Source organism: Serinus canaria, chromosome 2 (assembly GCF_022539315.1).
Source record: "Serinus canaria isolate serCan28SL12 chromosome 2, serCan2020, whole genome shotgun sequence".
Taxonomy (NCBI): Eukaryota; Metazoa; Chordata; class Aves; order Passeriformes; family Fringillidae; genus Serinus; species Serinus canaria.
Window position 1 is genome coordinate 44142445 of NC_066315.1, and position 24785 is coordinate 44167229.

General features: G+C 40.5%; 1 protein-coding gene across 8 annotated transcripts in view; it reads left to right on the forward strand.

Annotated features, from left to right (window-relative positions):
- The window catches only part of FYCO1 (FYVE and coiled-coil domain autophagy adaptor 1), a 46813-nt gene that overhangs the window by 17845 nt on the left and 4183 nt on the right, over positions 1-24785 (forward strand). For 3 of the 8 annotated variants that reach the window (XM_050970271.1, XM_050970273.1, XM_050970272.1), the window contains exons 7-19: positions 253-346; positions 746-3376; positions 4184-4276; positions 5301-5419; positions 6321-6488; positions 6930-7079; positions 8514-8719; positions 9061-9205; positions 18367-18450; positions 20577-20636; positions 21307-21402; positions 23098-23308; positions 24626-24735. In XM_050970271.1, coding sequence (XP_050826228.1) covers positions 253-346; positions 746-3376; positions 4184-4276; positions 5301-5419; positions 6321-6488; positions 6930-7079; positions 8514-8719; positions 9061-9205; positions 18367-18450; positions 20577-20636; positions 21307-21402; positions 23098-23308; positions 24626-24735 — 4167 coding nt within the window. Of the gene's footprint in view, positions 1-252; positions 347-745; positions 3377-4183; positions 4277-5300; positions 5420-6320; positions 6489-6929; positions 7080-8513; positions 8720-9060; positions 9206-11525; positions 18451-20576; positions 20637-21306; positions 21403-23097; positions 23309-24625; positions 24736-24785 lie in introns of those variants that run through there. The other 5 variants (XM_018909669.3, XM_050970274.1, XM_050970275.1 and 2 more) reach the window with 5 other exon arrangements.

Consider the following 24785-nt stretch of genomic DNA (forward strand, 5'->3'; position numbering starts at 1 on the left):
AGCAAGGCTGTGTTGGTTCTTGTGGATGAGGGAAGTGACAGCTACCAGCCCCATTACCTTTTATTGGTGCCTTGGATATCCCTATCTTATTTTCATCAACTTCAGTGGTTGCTGGCTGAGACAGAAGGTGCAGTTATGTCCTTTTTTATGTGGTAGTTAGCACTAGATAAATCTTAGATATACAAGTAGAAAGACACATATAAATATATGCTTAGACTTAACTTAGATATTGTTTCTCTGTGTGATAAATAGGAGGACTCTGTCCTCACTTGGATCTTCAGCATATTTATGGAAGCCCCCAAGTCGCAGTTCCAGCATGAGCAGTTTAGTGAGCAATTATTTGCAGGTAAGCAAATTTCAAATAAATGTTTATATGTCATGATAGGTCCTTGGTTGACATAGTTTCAGAGAACTTTTATGATGGTTTTGAGTCTCACAATCTAAACTGCAAAAAGCATTCTTAATTAAAAGTAAAGGGAATTGTCAGTCAGCTGCTTCAACTTAACATGCAAATCTTGTAAAAGAAAGAAATATTTTCATAAGACTACCTGCAGACAGGCATTTTCATTTATCTTTTGGGAAAACAAGCTTCATTACCTACAAGTTGATATCTTGTAGTGCTATAAAGGCAGCACACAATATTGCTGTACATTAAGAACCTGAACTTGCTCTCATTTGAGCACTCCATTTAAATGAATGTTTAATGCTGCTTAAACTTTCTGATTTTCCCCTTCTGTTCATTTAGGCACAAGAGTTTCCTTCCAGCCCTGATGTAAATAACTCACTAAATGTTGAACACCTTGAGGGCTACGAAGAGATGCGTTTAGAACTTGACCAGGCTGAGCTGAGGCAGAGGGAACTTCAAGATCGTATTCACCAGCTAGAAATGGAAAACCAGGAGCTCCAGGCAGCTGTCAGCCTTCAAAAGGAACAAGTACAGGTAGAAAAGGAGAAGAGCAATAACTACAGTGAGGAGAACTCCCGGCTGACAAAGATGATCACAGAGTTACAGAAGCAATGTGAGGTCTCACACTCCACTCAGAGCACTGTCCATGACCTGCAGAAGTGCCTACAGTCACTGGAACTGAGTGCAGCAGAGCAGCAGAAGGAACACTCAACAAAGGTGGAGCAGCTGTTGAGCAGCCAGGAAGATTGTGTCTCACAATTGCAGGTTTCTAATCAGGAGCTGGAGACCTCTAAGGCTTTGATTGCTGTGAAGGATCTTTGCATTGATGAGCTCAAAGCCAAGTTGAGTTCCACAGAACAGAAGAACCTCAACCTCCTTGCTAAAGTTGATGCTGCCTTGGATGAAAAGGGACAGCAAGCCACAGCCCAGTATGACTCTGCCCTACAAATACGGGCACTGTTAGAGAAGCTTCAGGAGATGGAAAAGGAAAAGGCAGATATGCAAAGACTCAATGCTGAACATGCATCTCAGCTGAAAGCAGCAAGGGAGGAGCTGCTGCTGAAAGAACAGGCACAGAAGGAACTGGAATCCAGATACAGTAGCCTCACTGCTAACTCGAAAGAAGAAAGTGAAAAGCTGACTGGGAGCCTGGAGACCATGGCAAAGGAAAAGGATGCACTTCAGGAGGCCCTGACTCTGAAAGGAAAGGAGATGGCTGAGCTCCAGACCCAGGTAATGGGGTCGCTGGCTCAGGTGGGTTCGCTGGAAAAAAATCTTGAGGAAGCTAGGAAGGAAAAAGAGAAACTTGAAGAGGAGTATGGTAGGAGAGAAGGAGCACTGAAGCAGGAAGCCCAGTCACAAGCAGAGCAACTTGAACTACAGGAGGGTCGCTTAACAAAGGTGAGTCAGACTGTGTGTAGCCTTCAGGAGCAAAACCAGAAACTCATGTCTGAGAAGGAGCATCTCAGACAGAAAGTCAAGGAGCTGGAGGAGCAGATGGAGCAGCAAAACTGTGCAGTGAGTGAATTGGATGAGGAAAGCAGGAAACTGAAAGCAGAGAATGAGAATTTGCAGCAGTCTAAGAAGAAGATTGAAGAGAAGCTGAAAAATCTGGAAGCTTCTAAAGCTTCCCTAGAAGCTGATGTAGCCAAGTTGAGAGCCTCTGAGAAACAACTTCAGAGTGAGATAGATGATGCCCTGGTGTCAGTTGATGAAAAAGAGAAGAAGCTCCGGAGTGAGAACAAACAGCTGGATGAAGACTTGCAGAATGCCAGGAGGCAAAGCCAAATTCTGGAGGAGAGGCTGGAGGCTCTGCACTCAGAATATGAAGAATTAAAGCAAAGAGAAGAGACCTCCAGGGAGTCTTATGCCTCACTTGAAGCACAGCTGAAGAGTGCCAAACAGCATAGTTTACAAATGGAAAAAAGCTTGGACATGTTGAAGGAAAGCAAAGAGTGTCTCCAGTCACAGCTCACACAGAAGGAAGTAGAACTGCAGGGCATGGAGAGCCAATGTCATCAGCTAAGAGCAGAAGCTGAAAGACACAGGAAGAAAGCAGAGACTCTTGAGATAGAAAAGCTCAGTGTTGAAAAGACATGCCTTCATCAGACAAAACTTATAGACTCTCTCACATCAGAAAAGGAATCAGTGGAAAAACAGCAACTACAGCAGGCAGCGTCCCTGGAGAAGGAGGCAAAAGAGTTGGCCTTCAGACTGACCATGAGTGAAGAGCAGCTGGAGGTCAACAGAGGTGAAGTGTCCAGGCTGCAGGCAGAAGTCCTGGATCTGCGAGTCAAGCTTCAGCAGGCCGCTGATGAGAGAGAGAGGATGAGAGGTGAGCTGGCAGTCACTGAGACTGTCTTGAGTGAACAGAAGATGCTTGTCCAGCAGCTGAAAGAGCAGAATGAGTCTCTCAACAGAAATCATGTGCAAGAACTGGTGGAATGTAAAGAAAGAGAAGAAAAGCTGAAAAAAGAGCAGGAGAGAACAGCCCATCAAAAAGCTGACCTGGAAAATAATTTGATGAACCTAAAGGAAGAGCTGTCTAAGGTTAAGCGGTATTTGGAAAATGCTAGAGTGGAAAATGAAGAAAATAAAGATCTCCTCCACAGGACCAACACTGATATGGCTGAACTTGGCATTCAGATTTGTGCCTTGACCTCTGAAAAGGTGGATGCAGAAGAGCAGTTGGCCCAGGCCACAGAAAGGTTCAAAGAACTGGAAGAACAGGCAGCAGAGCAACAGGAGAAGCTGAAGCTTGATGTCTCTAATCTCAGAGAGGAGAACAAGAGCCTGCAAGAGAAATTAGAGGAGGCTCAAATGTGTGCCGCAGCTGTCCCAAGTCTGCAATTGCAGCTGGAGACAATAAAGAAACAGGCACAGAGTTTCCAAGAGACCAGCCAAGAAGAGCTGTCTGCAATAAAATTTCAAATGAGCACAGAGATTCTAAATTATCAGACAAAATTCAAGGTAAATTAATGTAATTATTATAGCTGAGGGAGCTGCTTTACCATCTGCTACAGCAATTACTGCATGAAATCCTAAGGTTTGTGTGGGTCAGGCTCTGAGACTAACATGCACCTGCCTTAGCCTGGGAATCTGAAAATATCTCTGTGCTCATGACCTAGGTCTATCTCAGGTAAAAGGGTGATGATTTCTTATACTGGTGGTGAAGGTGGCATCTCCTGTCCCTCTGGTCACAGCTGTGGTTGTTTCCTTTTTTGGCAGGAACATTTCAAGACTTGTTCCTCACACCTCTAGCACTGCTTCTTCTAAGAACTGATTTTGATGAAAGGAAATTTAGATTGAGACCAGTTGCTTTTGCATTTAATTCCCTCATGTATGTTTGCTTTCAGCTGCTCAAGGTAGCAGCTGGGAAGATCAAAGTGTTGCTTCCAGAAAAGCATGAGTCAGCCCAGTGTATACGAAACAGCACACCTAAAGGCTGAAGATTTCATTGTGTTTGCTTTGTCATTCTGATAAATTGTCTTAGATTGGTGGTTGATCAGAGGCTTATGCCACTGCATGGGTTTGACCTTCTTTTTGTTGAGAGCTGCAACAGCCAATGCAAAGTAACAGTAAAACACAGTCAGTGTGCCACCATAAAGTGATTTTGCTTGATTCTGAGAGTGTCTTTGAGCTGTCTTTCATGAGCCAGTGGTGCTGCATTTATCCCATGCATGGCAGTAAGAGCACTCATAATCACCACTGGGAATTTTGTAGGTGAAGGGGTGGCTGCTGGAGGATTATTAACTACTGGCTCAATCTCTCTGCCAGGCTGTCACTGAGGAGTGTGGGAAAGTAAGAGAGCAACTTGAGGAGCAGAAGCGACAACAGCATGCAGCAGAGGAAGAGATTACAGAGTTACAAGTAGGTGCTTGATCTGAATTAAAACCAGAGGTGTTTGTGTCAGCAGGCATTAGTGTTAAAAGTGGGAAGGTGAGCAGCATTTCTGATGACTGGCTGTGAGTCTGAGAATGCCCCTTTATAAGTACAGGTGCTGCAGACAAAATCCTGGGCAGCTGACAGCCACTGAAGCAGAGACAATGAAAATAGCATGATATCACTTAGGATTTGTCCTGCCTTGAAAGCTGGTCAGGTTTTATGTAAGACCTGGCTGTGTGTTCTCTTCTTAAATGGGGGTGCGGGTTTAAGATGTGTTTTTCTTAGGCCCTGCATTCCCATACAGCCACATGTGTAGATCCATCTATTTGCAGGCTGCAAAGGGCACTGAATTAATGTGGCTGAGAAATAACCCAGCCAGAGAAAATCAGAAGTTTTCAATATGTTTATCAAATGGTTGAGTTAGAAGGATCATACTGGGTTATAAGGAATCCAGAAAGAAGAAATTTAAGATTACTGGATATGGCCTTGCCTGCTAGGAGAAATACATACCTTTAGATGTAATTAGCTATGTGCCCTGAGGACTCCAAGTTTGGCAGACTTCTCTGGAGAGTCTAGCTGTGAAAGAAGTTGGGTTGTTTTCGATTGTCCTTCATATTCCTTATGGGCTTTAATAAACAACATTTTCCTCCTATATAATTTTTATCTTTTGAAGCTTTTAGGTGGTGAAAAAGCTTTCAGGGTGTATTCTTTTACCATTATTTTTGAGAGATTTTTCTTGAAAAGGAGGCAAAACTTCAACTGACATAGACTAACAAGAATTACAGGCTTAACACTGTGTTACTTTAGCGTGTATCCCTTATTCAGTGTGACGGAAGTAATCAGTCACTAGTACACAACTAATTACTGCCTGCTTATACAATAATATCTTAATTGGTCATTTGGCTGTAACTGATTCTTTTAAAACATTGTTAGCTGTCTTGGTAATTGTCCTGTGCATGGTAAAGTCTTGTTTTTATATGTAAGGAAATACTGTAATTCATTTTACTAGGCTGCAAACACTAGTTTGTGTAGAAAGTTGGATGAAGCAAGAGAGCAACTGTCAGAATCAGAATCTGCTCGGCTGCAGAAGGAAGAAGAAGTGACTTCTCTTAGAGAACTCTTGGAAAGGTGAGAGTTTGGATTCTTTACAGAAGCTGTTGATTTGTAGGCCAAGCAAGGGGGACAATAATCAAAACATATTGAAAATCACCATGGTTTATGAAGTACCATATGTCACAGGGTTTATATAGAACAAAGAGTTCATGGGCACTGGTAGAGAATATCAGATTGACACTTCACTTGAGAAACATGGAAATTATACAGCACACATGAATGCATGGCTTAGTTTTTACTGTATTGTTAATTTGGCTGATATAAATTAATGAGAGACATATTTATAACCTCTTTTTACCTCCTAGGTTAAGCACAAAATTAAAATAATATTGGGGTTCTTTGTAAAAAATTGAAAATTTGTACTTTTGGACAGTTTCTTTTTTCTCTCCTCTTCATGAAGTTTCAGGGAATCAGTAAGAACTATCTGAATGGGACCACATCCTGCATGTCTTTGTCAGGTTTCTTATCAGCTTTAATAATCTAGCTCAGGATTTGTTTTCAAAGTCTCTAACGTGAGCCTGTGTGGTGTGGATAATCTGGCAGTCAGAAATAGATCTTCATGAGGCGTGGGCTCACACAGAGTCTAATAGGTTAACCAAAGCCTATGTATTTTTATACATTTGTGCTGATATCATATGTGTTATCTCTAGTTGATACTATCATAAGCTTTACTATAAGCAGGGCATCCAAGAAATTGCTGGTTGCTGGCTGTGTTCACTAGATAATGGATCTATGTGCATTTTCAGTGATGCAGAAAACTGGGGAGATTCTGTCTAGCTCTAAAAAATATGCACACTGAGGAAAAATTTCACTGAAACTACCTGTTTATCAGGGTGGAAGGACCCTTCCTTCTACAGGGAAGACTTGAATTTAGATGAGCTAAAAATGATTCATAATTGCCTTTGTATTTGATCAGGATCCAAAAAGAAGCTGATGAAGCAAAAGAGAAGATCCTGGATTACACTGAGAAGCTCAGCAAGGTGGCAGCAGATAAAGATAGCAGTGACCAGAAGTTATTTGCTGAGCTGGATGACCTGACAAGAACAAAGCAGTTCCTTGAAGAACGTTTGATAGAACTTATCAGGTTGGCATCAAAAAAACCAGCAAGCAGAAATTAAAATCCGTGCTTAGGATGTTCAGGGGTATTGCTTAGGTCCTCCAGGCTTATATTTCCAAACTGAAGATACAAGTGAAGGCCAAATTCATTAGCAGTTGAAATTTTGCATTTCCATAATATAGTCAAAAAATGTAACACTCAATAATATCTCCTTAATTTGCTGTTTTGAAAAAATATGTATTTCTCTGCATGGCATGTGTTCTTCTCCCTATCTTTGCAGAAGCCTCAGTAGAGGCTTCATGATCTATCTTTATGTTTGAAAGCTTCTCAGAATTTTAGGAGCAAAGGAATTTTTATCATGAAGCTTTCACCAGCTTTCACCAGCATTCCAGTTGAGGTTGGTTAGCAATAAACCAACACTGTGACAACTTCTATGTGTTTTTCTTTCTTTTAACTGTGTCACTGCAGAGATAAAGATGCTTTGTGGCAAAAGTCTGATGCTCTGGAGTTCCAGCAGAAGCTTAGTGCCGAGCAGAGGTGGCAGGGGGACACAGAAGTCAATCACTGTCTGGACTGCCAGAGAGAGTTCTCATGGATGGTGCGCCGACACCACTGCAGGTCAGTTGTTGAACTGTATTGCACTGTTCAAAAGTAAAACTCAGTAGGGTTGTCTGTGTGGAGGAAATAGTTCTTGATATTCACAGTTCAGTGATCAAAATTGTTGATACATGGAGAGGCTGAAAGAACACATGAGCTTACAAGGGGATAAGACATTATTGGAAAGATCCCTTGACGTATATTAAGACAAAGATCTGGATGCAACTCTGACTTGGGGAGTCTGTTAGTTTCTCATTTCTGGAAACAAAGATAATCACACCCTGTATAGTGTGTTTCTTTGAAGGACTGCGCACTGCTCTGTTCTTCTCTACACAATATTCACAAGGATTGCTTTGCTACTGTGGTGGAAGTATTCCAGAACACGTTTCAACACATGCTGTGCAATTATAAATTTGTTTACTTACACTAGGTATGTTCAGAGATAATTAACTATTGCAGAGTAATCTTTTTTTTGTTTTGTTTTGTTTTGTTGCTGGATATGAAATTATTTCCCCTACAGTTAGTGTTAGTTATCCAATCTAGATTTACTAAAAAGTATTTAAATGAATACATTTCAGCATCCTAGTGATATGTTTGGTTTGGCTCTTTACTGTTCCTTAGCCTCATGACCTGATTTCTCATGTAAGGAAAGAAGGAAGCACTGGAACTGTTTCCATTTCACATGAATATAAACAACATTCTATAGCGATTAGTGAATGGTGAAGTCATTTTTGGCAACAGCTTCCAAATTACTCATTTCTGCTAAGGTCTCTGAAAGCTGCTTGTGTCTTCACCCAGTAATGATTTAAATGATTGAGAAAAACAAAACCATTAAAATTTCCTGAGTAGCAGTCATCCCTGATGGATGCTTAAATTCATGAACATCTCAGCATGCTCATTACAAAGTAGTGACAAGTTCAATACCATGAGGCTTCAGAGTGGAGAGGGCAGGAGGAATGAATATACACATATGTATCCAATACTGGATTTTTTTCCTTTCTGAAGGGAAGAGGGGTCATTATGAAGCAGAGACATACAGGTATGTTTTTAAAATCCTTTTAATCAAATCAAGTTTTGTTCTACCTGTCTGTGAGATTAGACTGTGTAATATTAAGTTCATTTTCTCTTACATACTTAATATAAATATTATTTATTTGCATTTTATATTTGTGGACATTTGGTTGTTTTATTTTTCTTTTATTTTTAGTTTTTTCTGTTTTACCTGTTTATTAAGGTAGCAAAGTGTGAATGTGAATTTCTATCCTGTGCTTGTCAAGAAGACTTGCTTCACTTCAAAAAGGAGTGTGGTCTGTTATGAGTTCTGCCAATGGGTGTAGCTTTCATGCTTTTGCAGAAAACAAGACCATTATGAGAGGGCTCCAACCTCTGTCACAGAGATATGTTCCGGCTGTGTGTGGTATTTTTCTAACGCCTCTGGTTTTGAATCATTTCTAGAATGTGTGGCCGCATTTTCTGCTACTACTGCTGCAACAACTACATGGTGACAAAGCTTGGTGGAAAAAAGGAGCGTTGCTGCAGGGCTTGCTTTAATAAGCCTAGAGTCATTGTGGACAGTACAGATGACTCTGGATCCAGTGCCAACCAGGAAGGATCACCAGCTTCATTGGAATCGCCTGTGTCACCATCTGAGAGAGCTTTTGGTTAGTTTTTTGTTTGCATGCTGTGGAGAAATAAGTAGGCTTCTTTGAGAGTCACCAAGAAACCACACAGTCATCTCCTGCTCCAATGACCTGCAGGAGGTCATGGAGTGTTTTCAGGGTGGGACTGACCCTGTCTTTGAATTTAACTGCTATTGAGAGAAACATTGATGTATTAAATGTCAGTCAGAGCAAGATTTTGCATTAATTCTAATAGCTATCTAATGCTTCTGTAAATGAAGAGGAATGGCCCAGGCTTGCCCCTTAAGGGTTTTGCTCATTTGTTTTCCAGACAACTAGCTAATAGTGTTTATGTTTCTTCTAATGTTTTTTTTTTGGCACAGTTGCAAGTGAAGCCTCTAAACCACCAGATGATGCAGCTTTTGATATAATCACTGATGAGGAGCTGTGCCAAGTACAGGAATCAGACTCTCTCCACAATGAAAGTCAGATGGAAAGAGACTCTCTGGATCAGAGTGTGACAGATCTGTGAGTAAACACTACTTCTCAAAGAGGGGACTCTTTGGGATTTGCTTTAGAATGTTCTACTTTTTCCCCCATTCAGTGAGAGTAGTAAATTTCTGTGTAAAGTGAAGACCTCTGTTCCCAGGCCATGTGTTCAGCAGAAGAACACAAGATAATTTTGGTCTATTTGCACAGTCAGCATTCAATCTAGTAAATCTAAACCACTCCATGCTCTTTCTCCACCTGCTTGACCACAACACAGGGGAGTAGTCCCAGCTCTGTGCTGTCATCAGGCCAGCTGTCACCATTAAAGTCAGCATTCAGGCTCTCTCTGTCTGTCGACTTCCTTATTACCTTAGAGATGACAACTAACAGAAAAGAACAATCGTGTAGCTCCATCTGGCACAAGTTTGTTCTTTTAGTTTTGAAGAAAATGGGAGTGAGTGGAGATTTCAGTTATTTTTTAATATTTTATTCTACCTAAATTACCAATGAAAAGGATTTAAGGCCATCTGAATGTCCAAATACTTGGTTTGCAAATGACATTGTAGTATTATTATAGTTTAATTTGTATCTATTTTTTAGGCAGAATATTGTTTTACTATTGTTCAGATATTTTCAAATGTTTTACAAAAATTCTGTTCTTTAAAATATGTTGTCTTTTGAGAAGAAAAAACAAAAAGAGAAATTTCACCTAAATTATGTATTTGCTTTGCTTCCAAGCAGAAAAATTGACAGGATAAATAAAAATGCTGAACTGAAAATAGTCACAGAGTAAATAGTCTGCTGCTGAGAAAGCAAACCTAGACTCTTTTGCACCCAACAGACACATTTCCGGTATAAACCACAATGACTTGCAGTTTGGGTTGAAGACAGACAGTACAGACTTGTTTATTTGGTAAAAAGACTTTTCAAAGTTCTTCATATTCGTTTCTTGGTAAATACCTTAAATGTGTTCTGCCTACTTTGCAGACAGTTAACACTAACAGTGTATTCCTGCTTATCATGTGCTGAAATGAACTGAGCTTCACAGTGCCCTTGTGAATTTAGTGTTGCCTTTGTTTTGCAAAAGGACAGTTTGTGGTGGGGAAATTTTGTTTGTTTTGTGAAGAAAAAAGTGAGGTGTACTACTCCTTTTAATTCATGCTATCTGTAGGAGGTGTACTACAGGTGAGTTAGCTCTGGAGAAAACAACCAGGAGAAGAGAAACAAGTGTGGGTCTCCATTTGTTTTAATTCGAGATTGGTCTAAATTCATCTTGTCTGACAAAGTATTCAGGCAGGAAGGAAGGATTGTCACTAACAAGAGGATACTATTCTTGAAGAGGACCCATGGAACAACTTACTTGCACTATGTAAACTTTTAGAGGTCCAGCTTCCCTTGTTGTCAGATTATAAGCAGGAGAGCCAGGAAACAGTGCTTTATCCTCTCTTGCTTTTTGTTAGCAGTTTCATGAGCAGGTGGGTGAGTCCTACTGTGGCAGTACTTTGAACTTGAGACATTCTTTGCAGAGAACACAAATGATACCTGCCCTTTTCCATGACACCTGTAATGTTTGGAAGGCTCAGGCTCACTAGCCTGAGCCCTGGAGGGGAGAATGGCCTTCTTGCAGGTGACTTGCAGATTGTGGGTTTGTGTTATGGGAGAGATCTAGAAACTGATAAGTGAGTCAGATGGTAGTGTGGTGCCTGTGGTGCATGTTAAAGAAAAACAGCAGGGCACAGTGCTGATTGTGCCAGCACACAGGTCTTCTCACTTGTTTCTGTGGTGAGGCATACACGTGTACCCAGAGCTTGAGTGTCACTTAGCACAGGAAGGAGCAGGAACTGCAGCATGAGATACTTGGGTTGTTTGATGTGCCAGAGCCACTGTATTGTCTGCTGACCCTCTGTCCTATCTTTGAGAGCAGCCCTTGAGACAAGTACTGAAAATTTTCCACTGTGTTTTCTCCCACAGTTCAAGGACCTGCAGTTCAGTGACTTTCTGAGCTACTGGTTTGATTGCTGCAGATTTCTTGGCTGTGCTGGGCTGACCACCTTGAATTTCATGTAGACTTATCATCTTTATTCTTTCTCTTTCTGAAGTGTCCAGCAAAATGTGGCATGATTTCTAGGTGGAAACTTCACATAATCTCCAGTGGCATTCCAATAATGTTCTGCTCACATTAAATTGAATATTTGGAGTAGAATTTGCTTAGATATAGTGTCTGGGGGACACACAAAGGATCCAAGATTGTGGTTGCTAGATGCAGGTCTGAGGAAGGCTTACAAATAAGGCAGTTTTCAGGCTAAACTTCTTCATTGAGATCTGCTGAAAATAATCCAAGCTATTTTGTTTTTGCCAGAGACTTGAACCAGCTGATGGAGCTTTAAAAATGATGGAGATGAGAACCCAGGAGAGGGAAGAGAAGGGAGGCTTGCTGTCCAAGTAGAAGATCTGCAATTGACATGTTCTGTTGATGTAGTTTCTTATGATCTGTCTCTTGCTGACAGCAGAGATTTTCACACTGACCATACCTAGAATACTAGGTGTGAGCCTTTGCTGGAGTAAAAATGCAAGTTGGTTGTCAAAACAGTGAATTATCTTAAAGGACACTCCTGTTCCTATATGTCCCCCTTTTGGTGCCTACTGTACTTTTACTCTATTTTTCACTTGGTGTGTTAGCCCTGCCACCGTTGTCTCTTCCTTGAAGTGACATGAAACAATTACAACAAAATTATTTCATAAAAGCAAATCTTGAGAGTCTGCCTTGATTGGTACAGGTCAGTTGAGAATCATTTAAAACTCACCTCAGTCATCAGCTGCAGAGGTGTGTGGCAGAATAAGAGAGATGATTGTACCACCATAACTCTGGCTGACCTTGAAGTAGCTATTTGCTAAAGGTTAGGATTAAGCAGCAGTCACTTCATCCTTGCAGGTTTGTTACATGCATTTGGACCAACCTGATCAAAATCCTGAATGTGAGAAGCTGAGATTAATTGTGCAATTGTGATACATCCTGCTACTTCAAGGCACATAGGTTTTCTTTTGAAGTGTTGTATTTTTGAACTCTTATTTCTAAAGCATTCACATTTGCATAGTGTGTTCTAAAACAAAGGGCCCCAGGATAAACCAGTGCACTGTGTTTCCATTTTTATGTGTTGCAGGCATAACATGCCTTCAATAAATGTTGCAGCAGCAAAATCAAGATCATAGACAGCAGAAGAATGCTGAGAGAAAAAACCCCAAAGTTGCCACTAGCCTGGTACAGGAACCAAGAGTTTATTCACACCTTGGTAGTGGTAGAAAGAACATCTCAGCCTGTCTGCACAGTGGTTGCTTTGGTTTGGATTGTTTTTTTTCTTGATGACTCATAACACTCTTGGCTGGCCTAATTACAACCCACGTGGCCAGGCAGGGTGCGGTGTGGCCAAAAGGGGGAAGTGAATGTGGTCTGAAGCATTCCCTGCCCAATGCAGAACCATCCAGGAAGGAGAGGAGACAGGAGCACCTCTTGCCACCCCATGCTGGCAAAGCCTGCATTGCACCTGTCTTGAGATGGCACCTTTACACATGCAGTCACACCACATTGCTTCATAGCTTTGTTTTTAAGGATATTTCACTGTGGGAGAAACGAGACATTGTGTAATAAGGAAAGGATTGCCTAAGGAGCTGTTTCCTAAAGGGAAAAGTGGTGAGATGGGCACACTGCTGCCAAAAAGGGTCAGGTGCCTCTGAGCTGCAGTGCTCTGATAGGAAGGCTTGGGTATTAATGGGGAGTAAAAGAACATCCAGAGAGTGTGGTTTTTGCAAAAATGGTTTGAAGCAGTTAAAATTGGTATTTCAAAGCTGTAATGCAAAGGACTTTGACCCTTTGGGCCAGACCCAACCCTGCCTTTACTGCAAGCAGCCCACAATTGTATGAAGTCATCCCTTTGCTCCTCTGCAACTTCTTTCTTTTCCCTGTTCCAGTCTCCACACCTACTCTACTACTTTGTGCAAGACCTTTTGCACATTTTTCTGCCCCCTGCACATCTTTTTCCCTCCATCTGGGAAGCGAAAAGCCTAGAGGTGGAAAGGGAGAACGGGTGGAAAGGGAGAACTGGTGGAACAAGACTGGAAAACAACCAAGAAATCTGCAGTTTCATGACAAGGGAACCAAGGTGCCAGGAAAAACAGACTGGAAAGATGTCATGATGCAAAGGATCATCAGGGTGTGGGGAATCAGGGTGTGAGAGTTTGCATCTACAGAAACACTGCTCAGTGTTGGAGGCCATGGGTGTGTGATATGATATTCCTGCTGTTCACAAGGGGCCTGGTAATCTGGCAACATGAGCTCTGTTATCAGATATAGGATACAAAGGTGTGTATGGGACATTCAGACTGTGAACCTGATAGAAGGTGAAAGGCAGGTGAAAATGCTGCTTTATTACAGAAATTTTAGTTGAATGCTAAAGGATTTTGTGTACAGACCTCGTCCTAGATAGGAAAAAAACCCAAAACATCCAAAAAATCCCAACCACACATGAAACCCAGCATGAAGATTGAAATATATGTGTTTAAAATTCAGGAATTTGCATTAAATGAATTGGCTGAACATATTACATAAAATATGAAATATATTTGAAACAAGTCATAAAAGCTTTCAATAAACAAACACCATTCATAGAAAACCATCAGGCCAGAGGTTTGGGAGTCAGGAAATTTAAATTACCTTTATGTCATGAAAAGTAGAGTTTTATCTCTTTTTTTTTTTAATACTTTTTGAAGTTCTTCTGCACTGTTGAATCAGTTACCAGCTTGGACTGAAAAAGCAGGAAGCAATGGAGTATCATGATGGAAATAGGTTAGTTCTAAGCTGATCACAGTGTTTTTACTAATGGTATTTCCTCTTTCACTCAGACTCCCTACATCAGAATTCACAAACAAAACAAACAGAAAAAGAGAAGCTGAAAAATAGTTGCCAGATTTTCTAGGCAGTTTTATAGTGGGTAAATGTTTGTGGCATCTGCACTATATAAAGCAGTAAAAGATTTAGAATCTTCCTTTTTGGTGGTTTGCCACTGTTGAGCTGTAACTTTCCATTTGGCACATCTTGATTTTATAATAACTTTGTGTTAGTACTTCTGATTTTCATTCTGTGAAGAAATAGCAGGTTAAGATAGGCATAAAAATAAGTAAGAGCTTTTGTTACAGTAATTGCATATTTAAAGCTGCTGTTCAATTTAAAGCTCCAGTCTATGATTTTTATCAATCTGAAGAAAGTATAGGGTATCTGGGTAAGAATAAACAGGAGAACTACAGAGAATAATTTTATACATTTGTTCTTTTGGAGACTTCTAGCACACAGTAAGGTTTTAATAATTAGTGACTAGCAGATGATCATGGCTACCATGGGAATAAAATAAGCAAGAGTCACTTGGATCACTTCCAGAACCAGTTCTGTGCGACAGTTTGGGTATTCTTCCTGACATATTGCCTTATCAAAATTAACACCTCCCAAAAAACAAAGTGTGGTGCAGCAAATGCTTGTGAGATCAAGACAGAGATTAATTTGCCCCATGTAATTTGTTTGGTTTGGCACATGTGCTTTGGTAGCAAAAGTAACAGCAATAAGCTGGTCAAAGGTGATAGACATTAGAGTTAACATTGAAGTGTATACAAGCCCCATGACATGCCACAGTCCCTGAAATCCACTCTTGAGCAGCAGAATATGCTCAGAGGGGCTGCATCCAAAGAAAAACCTAGTTAGCTATAGCCAGGTTCAGCAAAAGTACTGTCAGTTTCTGTCTGTGTCTTCAGTTTCATGTAGAAACTTAGTTTGACAAAGACCAGTGCATTTCCTCCTAGGCTAAGGATGAAAACAACAAAATACATATGTGGCAGGAAGACTCTTAATAACATGAAAATTCTCATTTCTGTTTTTATAGGGGTCAGTGATGGAAAAGCTATAATAAAAGTATCTGTCGTTGCCATGTTATGTTCTTTTTAAAGGCAGCCTGGACGGAGACAAATTGGGATTTTTTTACTCAGCAAATAATTAAATCCTAATGCATCCAGGAGACAGACAAAATCCTAAGTGCTAACAGATAAGAGTTGTAGTAAAGCATCCATCACAGACAAAAGCAAATCTATTTATTTGCTCAAGAGGATTGTCTTGACAGTCAAGACCCAAGCACAACAGCTGGTGGATTTGAACCAATCATCTGTTACCAGATTTATACTGATGGGGACTCAAAAGCATACTCAACAGACAATTACAAAGAGGCTTCTGAAAACAGTATAAGGATTAAGCTTTCTAATACATCAGCGATTTAGTGCTTGGATTGAGGTTCCTGGGGAAACCCATGAGAGAAATAAAATTTGTTTTGCCAAATTTACCATTTAGGCTCAGGTTGCAGGCTCTGAGCATCAGAGCTGTTTGGCTTGGGTTGGACCTGTTCCAAAAAGGCAGGATTTGAGTCTCAATGAGTACTTCAGAACTTGTGGTTCAGTTAAGCCTCATCTTGTTCTATAGATGTCAATCACATCATCAGATGGCAGCACTTCTTCCTTTCCCCATTTCAAGTGATTTACTAAAACATGGAGGATTTTTGTTAATGCACTATGTTCGTATTACTCTCAGAGGAAGGAGTGCCCAATCCTCTGTCAGCCCCTTCCATCACATTCCCTCACAAGAGTTGATGGGGTTTTGCAGTGCCAGCTCTCCAAGTTAAGGAGAGGCTTAACTCCTTAAACCTCTCCTTAACTCAACAGCCCTGCAGTCAGGGCTGTTGCCAGCACATAAAATAACAGCCCTAAGACTGGTGATCTTTGCAAGCAGTTTACCTGGTAAATTAAATCTTTTGTAAGATAGGTTTATTGGCTTTTTAAAGATTTAGCCCAACGCTAAATACCCTTTCTTTTGAGCTACAAAAACCATGTTTCTGTGAGATTAATCCTACTACAAGATATTACTCAGTATAAGATTAGCAGAACTCACCTCTGATGCGAGATTGCCTGAAAGGCCTCACCCAGTGAGTTTTAATGTACAGCAGTTCAAGTGTCCCTTGGTTCTGCAAGAGAGGGAAGCTCTACTAAGAGAAATGAGCCCATGCAGGCAGATCTTTGCAGCAGCCTGTGCTAACATAGCTGGGATGCCTCTGGGACTCTGACTTGCAGAGCAGTGAGCTTGTATCTCTGATTGCTTGAGTTTGGTACCTGCAAATGTGTATAAAGAAAAACAACACCAAATTTGACTTACTTCTGCAGCATCATTTATTGAAAGAACATTACTGACACAAAAAATGTGAGGCTGTGCAATGCTTTTTAAAAACTGAGTTCTCCCTTGTGCATCATTGCATGTGATAGAAATTTCTCTGCCTCTAAGAAACAAACTGAGAACAAGGTGCTAAATATTCACAAACTGTCCCTGTCAAACAGGGGAGCAATAGGTTGTGATAACCACCTGCTTTTATCAGTTATTCTGAGATGCAGAATTGTTACATGGTTTTCTGGGGTCCCAGGATGAGGGAAGAGACGAGACAGTTGACTCCATGCATCAGAAGGCTTGATTTATTATTATATGATATATAAGATATAAAAACTATACTAAAAGAAGAAAGCTAGAGATTTCACTACCAAGGCTATCCTAAGAATAGAAAAGAATGTGTAAACGAAAAGTCTTCTCAGCCCGAGACACTGGACAGGTGTTTTGTGATAGGCTCTCAACTGGAAACAGTCCGACGGGGCCAATCAGAGATTTTCCCGTGGCATTCCACAGCAGCAGATAAGAATTGTTTACAGTTTGTTCCTGAGACCTCTCAGCTCTCAGGAGAGGAAAATTCCTAAGTAAAGGATTTTTCATAAACTATGTCGGTGACACAGAATAAGGCATGAGGATGACACAGCAGTGGCTAAACTGTGTGGTGACATATGTGTTGTGTGAATTTATCCCCTGTAGGGAATGGGCTGAGAGAGTAGCTGTTACTCCTGGATGGGTCAGTCTGAAGAACATTTGATTGTAGAGCTGTGAAGGACCTTGGGTGCAGAAACCACCCTGACTGCAGGGAACCTTCAGGCTCTGGGATGGAGCAGCCTCTGTGGATCTACAGGCTGGGCAGGGAGGGCTGGGGAGGAGCTCTGCTGAAAGGTCATGGGGCTCCTGGTGGATACTGGTGTAAACTCAGGCCAGAAACTGCTTCTGCTATAGCTCTCCTATAATTCTGCCTCAGTTTCCCTTAACAGCCTCTAAAGAACTGTGTGAAAAAAAAATTCAAAGGTATCTTAACTAGTGTTACCTACAGAGGTGGCTGTAGCCTTGGTGATCTACAGGCTGCAGTATTTGGGCTATACTGGCAGCAGCTTGTCGGTATTTTTAGTGTTGATTTCCAGTCGTCTGTGTGCTGCCTCCTGCTGGGAAGGGGACTTGAAAGCACCCTGGTAATCCCTTGTTGCTTGTTCTGAACATTTTCCAAATGCAATGTTTGAAAGCTATCTTCATCTCAGAGCCTTTGCCAAACATCTTCCCTATCACAATACCAAAAAAAAAAAAAAATTTGCATGTTTTCCCTTGAAGCACAGAAATATTCCCTTGTTGTGATTGTTTCCCTAGCTTTCTTTCTCTGTATTATCTCTTGTCTTGAAGATAGAGTGTGACCAGTTTTAAGGCTGGGGGGATCCTTTTGTGTTGTTTGTTGGTTGTTTTTCTTTGTTTCATACAGGATGTAGCAGAGCTAAGTCATAGATACTTTTTTGAGAAATAGCTGGGATTTCATTTATAGCAGTAAGCATCTGATCCATAGCACACAGTGATGGATCTTCATGTCCATCCATCTTTTTCTGTGTAGTTTTGCAATTGTCTGTGTGATGCTTTCCCATCTCAATATATGCCAGGGTTTGCCCTTAACACTTCCATCCCTTTCCCACCCATACACCTTCATGCAAGACACTGTCTTGCACCCTGTTAAAAACTCAGTGAGCTCTATATCCCCCTTGCTCCATCCTAAATCATGCCTCTTTTCTTGCCCTTGTCAAGGGCTATCTGTGGTATTCTTTCTTCTGATCCTTTGCTGTCCTCTTTCTATATTTACTGCTCTTTGTTGGGTTGGAGAGGAAGGCTAATAACTAAGTCCTGGGGTGGGTCTGACCTGCTAGATAACAGCAGGCCCAGGGAATCATTGGTGCACTTCAGCATAATGCCTTTGATTATTTCTTTGCATTTTCAGATGTGTTTGCTGGGCTAAGCAGCTGTTAGGGGCTCTGTACAGCCTCCAGTCTCCGTTTCAGGTTTCTGCCTTTCACACAATTCGGTAAGACTCTCACCTGGATGACAGAAGTTCTCTCCAGAAATCACTGCACTGCTGACAGGCAGATGGCTTTTGGGATTTCACTGCTCAGCCACATGAAGCCGACACCTCTGACATGTAGCTACAGCTGTCAGAGCTCAGGTGTTTATGAAAACAGAAAATTGCTGAGTCTAAATTCGAACCATCTTTTTTCAAGTTTTAATTCTGAAAGTGACTTTTAACTAACCTTTAACTCCCCAAGCCATTTATGGTGTTGGCCACAGTATTTTTTAGTATCATTTGTAAGAAATGCTTTCCACGAATAAGAACAGGCACAGTGGACAAGGCTTAGGGACCTTAAGGACAGTGACCAACAGCAGGTGCCTGAGGAATTGCATAAGAACAAGACTAGCATGAAGCAATAATTCTTCAAAATCTTCCAACAATCTGTGTCTTGAGGCTTTGCTGAATCAGAGCTGTTCTCTTCTTCCTGTAGTGTCTTTTCTATGTTTCACTTCTTTCTGCTTTTAGCCCCACTTCATTTCACTTTTAAAAAGAAGAAGAAGTAAAAGAATACAGACTGTTTAAATAGATACACCAGAGGCTGCATATTCATAATCTGGGGACCTGGCAAACTGTAGGAACATCCTTAGTGCTGACACAAAAGGTGAATGGGTCATGCAAGAATAAATTCTCTTGTCAGGGGAAAAATGCTCCAGATGAATCATGATACTGTTTCTTATATTATAGCCTACCATACCTTAGTTTAGACTGTTAGACTCAGTGAGATGTCATAAAGAGAAGGAGGATTTTTGTGATTATAGGCACTTTGGTTTAATACTCAAATCAGGAGACTTAGCACTCTTTTAGCCTTAGATGGGTGGTGAATGTATTGGCTGGAACAGCCAAGTGGCAAGGTAACCACCTAACCATGTACTGGGTTGCAGCAGCAAGAATAAGGAAAATCATGTGTTAGAGGAGAACACGAACATATATTCGTCCTGGGATTTAATTTATGTTTCAGGTTTCCAAATGAAAGATGAAATTAATGGGCAAAATCAAGAACTCTAATGGCATTGTGTAGTAAATCATGGAGTGTGACACTTCTGGAAAGCCTGTAATTGTGTAGTTCTCTTTCTCTGCATGAATTCAAGGCTGTGAAATCAAAGCTGTGTAGCTAACCTGGTGGGATGGGAGATCACAGCATGAAGCTGGTTGCTGTTCCCACTGTGCAAGCAAAATATATGTGTAGGTTTACAAGCTATAGTTTAGTTTTCTAGTTTGTTGGTTTGAGGTTTTTTTTCAGAATCAGTTTTCTTATCCGGTTGTATAAAGACAGTTAACAAGAAATTATTTGTATCAGTAGGTATTTGCACAGATGTTGTACTAACCTTTGTGGACCAACTCGTTGTAAGTATTTCATGCCTACATTCCTTGCGTCTGGTTACATCTCAGGTTTTGGTATTTAATTGCAGCTTTGAGTCTCCCATGCACATCCCAGCTGTCACTTTAGGGTTTTAACAGTAGTGGTGTGACTGAAGAAGTCAAGAGTTATTCAAGAGACTGCAAAAATAAAAGAATAGGAATATCAAGATAACAGTTCAGGAAATGTATATACAGTGGGTGCAGTTTAATTTGCAGTCATAACAGTATATTTGTCCTGTTTCCAAACTATAATGTCACTGCACTAAACTGGCATGTGATTGCATGTTGTTGACACAGTATATTCAGATGCTGCTCATGACCCCCTGAAGGGGACCTTTTCTCATGCTCTTCTCCTCAGCAGTGCTGCTTATAGAGCAATGTCTCACTGGATTAAAAAAAAATGCTAAACTGTACATTAGTTTTGAGAATTGGTCTACAGGAAGTATGGCAATTATGCTCTCTTGGGGTTGATGCACTTGATGGTTCAGAAGCAGATATGGTATTAACATTTTATTAGATTCTGCTGGTTTTTGGAAGGAACCAACCCTCTGATTCCCTGTAAATAAGAATCCTTGGCATTTTTTCTGGGAACAACAGCTTAATTTTCTCAAACTGCTGGAATGCAGAGAAACAAAACAAGAATCAGTCAGAGAAGCTCTAACTGAGTTGGAAACTATCAGTGTTTGTTTCCTGACTCTCAGCCTCATCCTTCTCTCTGTGTCCAGCCCTGTAATTCATACCTGGTGCTACTCCAGTGTTCACCCAGAGCATACACCTTTTCTGAGGTAAGGAGTAAATAGCAGGTTCTTCCCTCCACTTCACTGCTCGCTGGGACACATCATGGTGTGGAGGAAACATCCTGCTTTGTCATCTTGTAACAGCATCTTTTGTGTATTTGTGTTTGAATCATGCAGTATTTTTTGTAGGAAAAGAAGACACATGGTAGAAATTCTACAGCAAAAGACTATGTTTTGTGTACAATTGTCAGAGTAATGAGCTGGATAATATGTCTGTAAAACACCTTCCAGATTAAATGCAGGGAGATGTCTTATCCTTTTGCAAGCTTTGTTTAAGGGACAGGTGCAGACTGTTTTGCTTGTGTCTGCCCCTCAAGTTCCCACCTGCCAGAGAATTTTCAAAACCTGTCATCATCTATCATCATCTCAATAAGAAATTTATGTTATGATTGCAGAAAAGATTTTCTGGATGTATATATGTATTCCTCTTAGCTCATGAAACCAGGATAAAAACAGTTTTACCTTTGTGCATGGTGATGAGCAGAAGGGGGCTGCAGTTTTGCCCAGTTTTCTCACTAGAATGGGCCAACAAAGAATCCTAGAATTTGGTATCAGGACTATAAAAACATTTCTATTTTAGGAAGGCATCAGCATGCAGATTGTATTTGATCACATACTACTCAGAGAATCATGATTTTCCTTCTTTTCCTTGTTCTAGAAACAGCATGTGTAATTCTTCAACTTTCGATGAATCTGAAGACTGGCAAGTTGCTCAAGATGCTGAGATATGCTTGTTGAAGTCAGGAGAAATTATGTAAGCAGAACAATTTCATTGCTATAGGTGAAAGCATAAAGGCTGAACTCAGATACCAGCTATGAGAGCACAAGCATTGCAGGCTCCTGGAAGAGCTGCTCACTTGTGTCCCATGGTAGAATTTGGTCTGAGGAGGATGAGAGGGTGTAACTCAACCACACAGAGCAGCAGCAATGAGCCAGGTCCCCTTTTTTCAGTCCCAGTGCAACTGGGAAATAAGAAGAAAAGATGTTGAGTGTTGTCCACATCACTTGAGAAAACATTTCCTATTTTTATTTCAGGAATTGCTGTCAACACGAAGGGGGTTTAGAGAAAAGGCTGTGCAGTTCTAACAGTCTCTGAAAGAAACTGCAAGAGCAAGTCAGGGAATGCAGCTCTAATTTGTCCTTTGCCAAAGGGAGGGAATTCATGGCCTTTTGGAGCATGTATCTGTTATTTATTGGTGACTTCCCAGAATCTGTTTTGCCTGCTCTGGTTGATACATGCCATAGTATTAAATATTTGTCTAAGCCTCAGCTCAAGCTCTGTGTGTACTGTGTGTGCACAATTCTCTACAGGTGTCCTGCTTTGAAATTCCTAGTTACATGCAGTAGTGATACAGCATGTCACTTGCACAGCCAAGAATGGAATCCAATGTGTGGAAATACACATACTTAGAGAAATTCACCTTTGCTCACTGCCCCCTTAAACCTAGCTTTGAAATTTTGCCTTAGTTATGTGAAAGGTCTTAAACATATGACTGCAAGGAGATAAATCGGTCCATGTTTCAACCTTGTTGCTGCTGTTCAGAGATCCAGGTAAATGAAGCAATAACTAGAATCATAGCTGGGCTGTAAGGCAAAACCAAGAATGGTATTTAGTTTATTAAAATCAAAGATCACCTGAGACACGACAGGACTGTGCTTTACTCTGATCTCATTGATTTGCAGTTTGTTTGGCCTGAAGAGTGACAGATGAGATTAGTTTTAGTTAGGGTAATGTAGGTGAGATCCCACAGATCTTAGAAATGACAGGTTTCCCCTGAAGAAAGTAACCAGTGTTCTCCTGCTTCAGGGCCTCGCTGATCACAGTCCTAAACAGATACCAGAATGAAGTCAGCTCATTTAATGCTGCAGGACTCTGCATCATCTAGATGCTAAAAATTTCCTTTTTAACTGGAAGTATTTTGAGTCTTTTTTTTTTTTTTTTTTTTTTCAGCTTGGTTGGGTAAAGCAGACCCAGATGTAGCATTAAACGCTTCAGAACAGAGCTGCTGTTCACATTTCATCCACCTGTCCTCTCTGTAATCCTGATTCCTCCTGTTTCCTGTGTAAATTTTTATATTCAACTAGGAAGGTGAATAAACCAGGTCACTTACTTTTTGTTTTAAAAGAGCAGTAGAGGGCAGCACTCCTTTCTTATCTGTACTAACTCTAAAATGCTTTATTCCAGCACTGGTTTTCTTCAGTTGAAATGAGATAAATAAGTGAACAAAAACCACTCGTGCCAGAGCAGTGAAGGTTCTTAATATCAGTCAGCTTTTTGTGTAGCTTTTACCTTCATCTGAGGCTGAATTTTCATTCATTTTCTGGACATGTCCCAAATACACTGTGGAGTCTACCTGAAATAGATGGAAAATAATAATCAATGATTTGTGGTTTTGTCTGAGTAAGTGGATTGGATCTCTTCAAGTAATCATATATTTCTCCCTCATAGGATGAAATTACCCCTTACAGTAGAAGAGATCATGAATTTTGGAGAAAGCAACAGAGAGCTGTTCATCAAATCCAGCACCTACAGTATCATTCCCATCACTGTTACAGAGATGGGACTAACAATCAGCTGGATCTTCTCATCAGACCCCAAAAGCATATCCTTCAGTGTTGTCTACCAAGAGTCCGAAGACACGCCACTGGATCAGTGCAAAGTAAGGCCTTTGTCTCCTTACTGCCTCAGAGATTATTGTGCTCTACACTCATCCAGCCTACAGGAATTGACAAGTATTGCTAGGAGGTCTTCACCAGAATGCCACTTGCTAATGCATTAAGGATTTGTTTTTCCAGTTAAGCTGCGGTTCTGCTAAAGGCAAAGCTACATCTTTAATGTTGCCTGCAAAAGTTGAGTTGAAAAGCCCTGTAGCTTCTTTTCATTGCATCTGAAATTCACCCAGTATTATTAAGCAAAATTGAACTTCCAAGTATGTAAAATTCTCTTTTTTCTCAATTTCACTTAGTTTGTAAACTCTGCAAAGGCTGGCTTTGCAAGGGTTTTTAGAAGAAGCCACAGGGAAACAGTTTCATTTCTTGGTTTACCTACATTACTTACAATGAAGCATATACTTAGGTGCCTGGATGGTGGGTGAAATCTCTTTGCCAGTGCCCAAGGTACCTGGTTTTATATGTGCTGTCCATATTTCATGAGGATTACAGATTAAGTGAATCTGTTTTACTCAACTACTTGCAAAGTTTTGCTGAAGACAAGACAGCTGTTGGTTTAATTCACCATGGTAGTGTAAACTCTATTGCTGTGATTTACTGAAGGAATAAGACATTTATATAGCTTGAGTTAATTCACTGCACAGTTATTAACTCCATGTAAAATATCTCTTTTCCTTAATCTGAAAGCTGAATGAAATGTGAATGCTGCTTTTGTCTTGATATATTTCCTTGGTAAAACTTTGTGTTGTATCGGGTCATCCTTGATCTATGTCAGCTGCTCTTCTGACAGCTGTGCTAGGGTTTTACAGCCAGACTTACATAGAAACACAGATACACACATTTTTTGCTGTAAGCTCAGATAAAAAATTAAGATTTGCTGAGAAAGCTTATTTTAAAACACAGGGTTTTTAAAAATTTTATTATATTTAAAACAGGGATTATAGAAACATATAGTAAAAGATATATTTAGCTAAATCCTACTCTTGGATATATGAATATAATATACCACTTGATTAAGTTATTAAAATTTCTTAGATAAACATTTAAAAGTTCAGAATTTGATTCTATCTCTAAAGCAGAGATGAATAGCCATAGGTTGGTCCTGTAAAGATACAATCCAAGGAAAACAGATGTCTCACTGTGAGATTTTAGTTTGGGGGAGTTTTAATGCTAATCAGAGTAATTAGTTTTACAGGCATAGACGCACTTTGGGAGTTTCAATGTGGCTGAAATCAAGGCTTTCTGAAAGAAAATGCCAATTTATAGGGCGGATAGCAAACTTCATTTTGATTTGTATTGAATTCCAGGTTCTTATCCCTATGACTCGCTGCAACTCTCATAAGGAAACTATCAGAGGGCAGGTGAAAGTCAGAAATGCTGGAATCTACACCCTGATATTTGACAACACATTCTCTAGGTAGGTCCTAGAAAGGCATAAAAGGTGAAATAAGCTTGGTTTTACAGGCT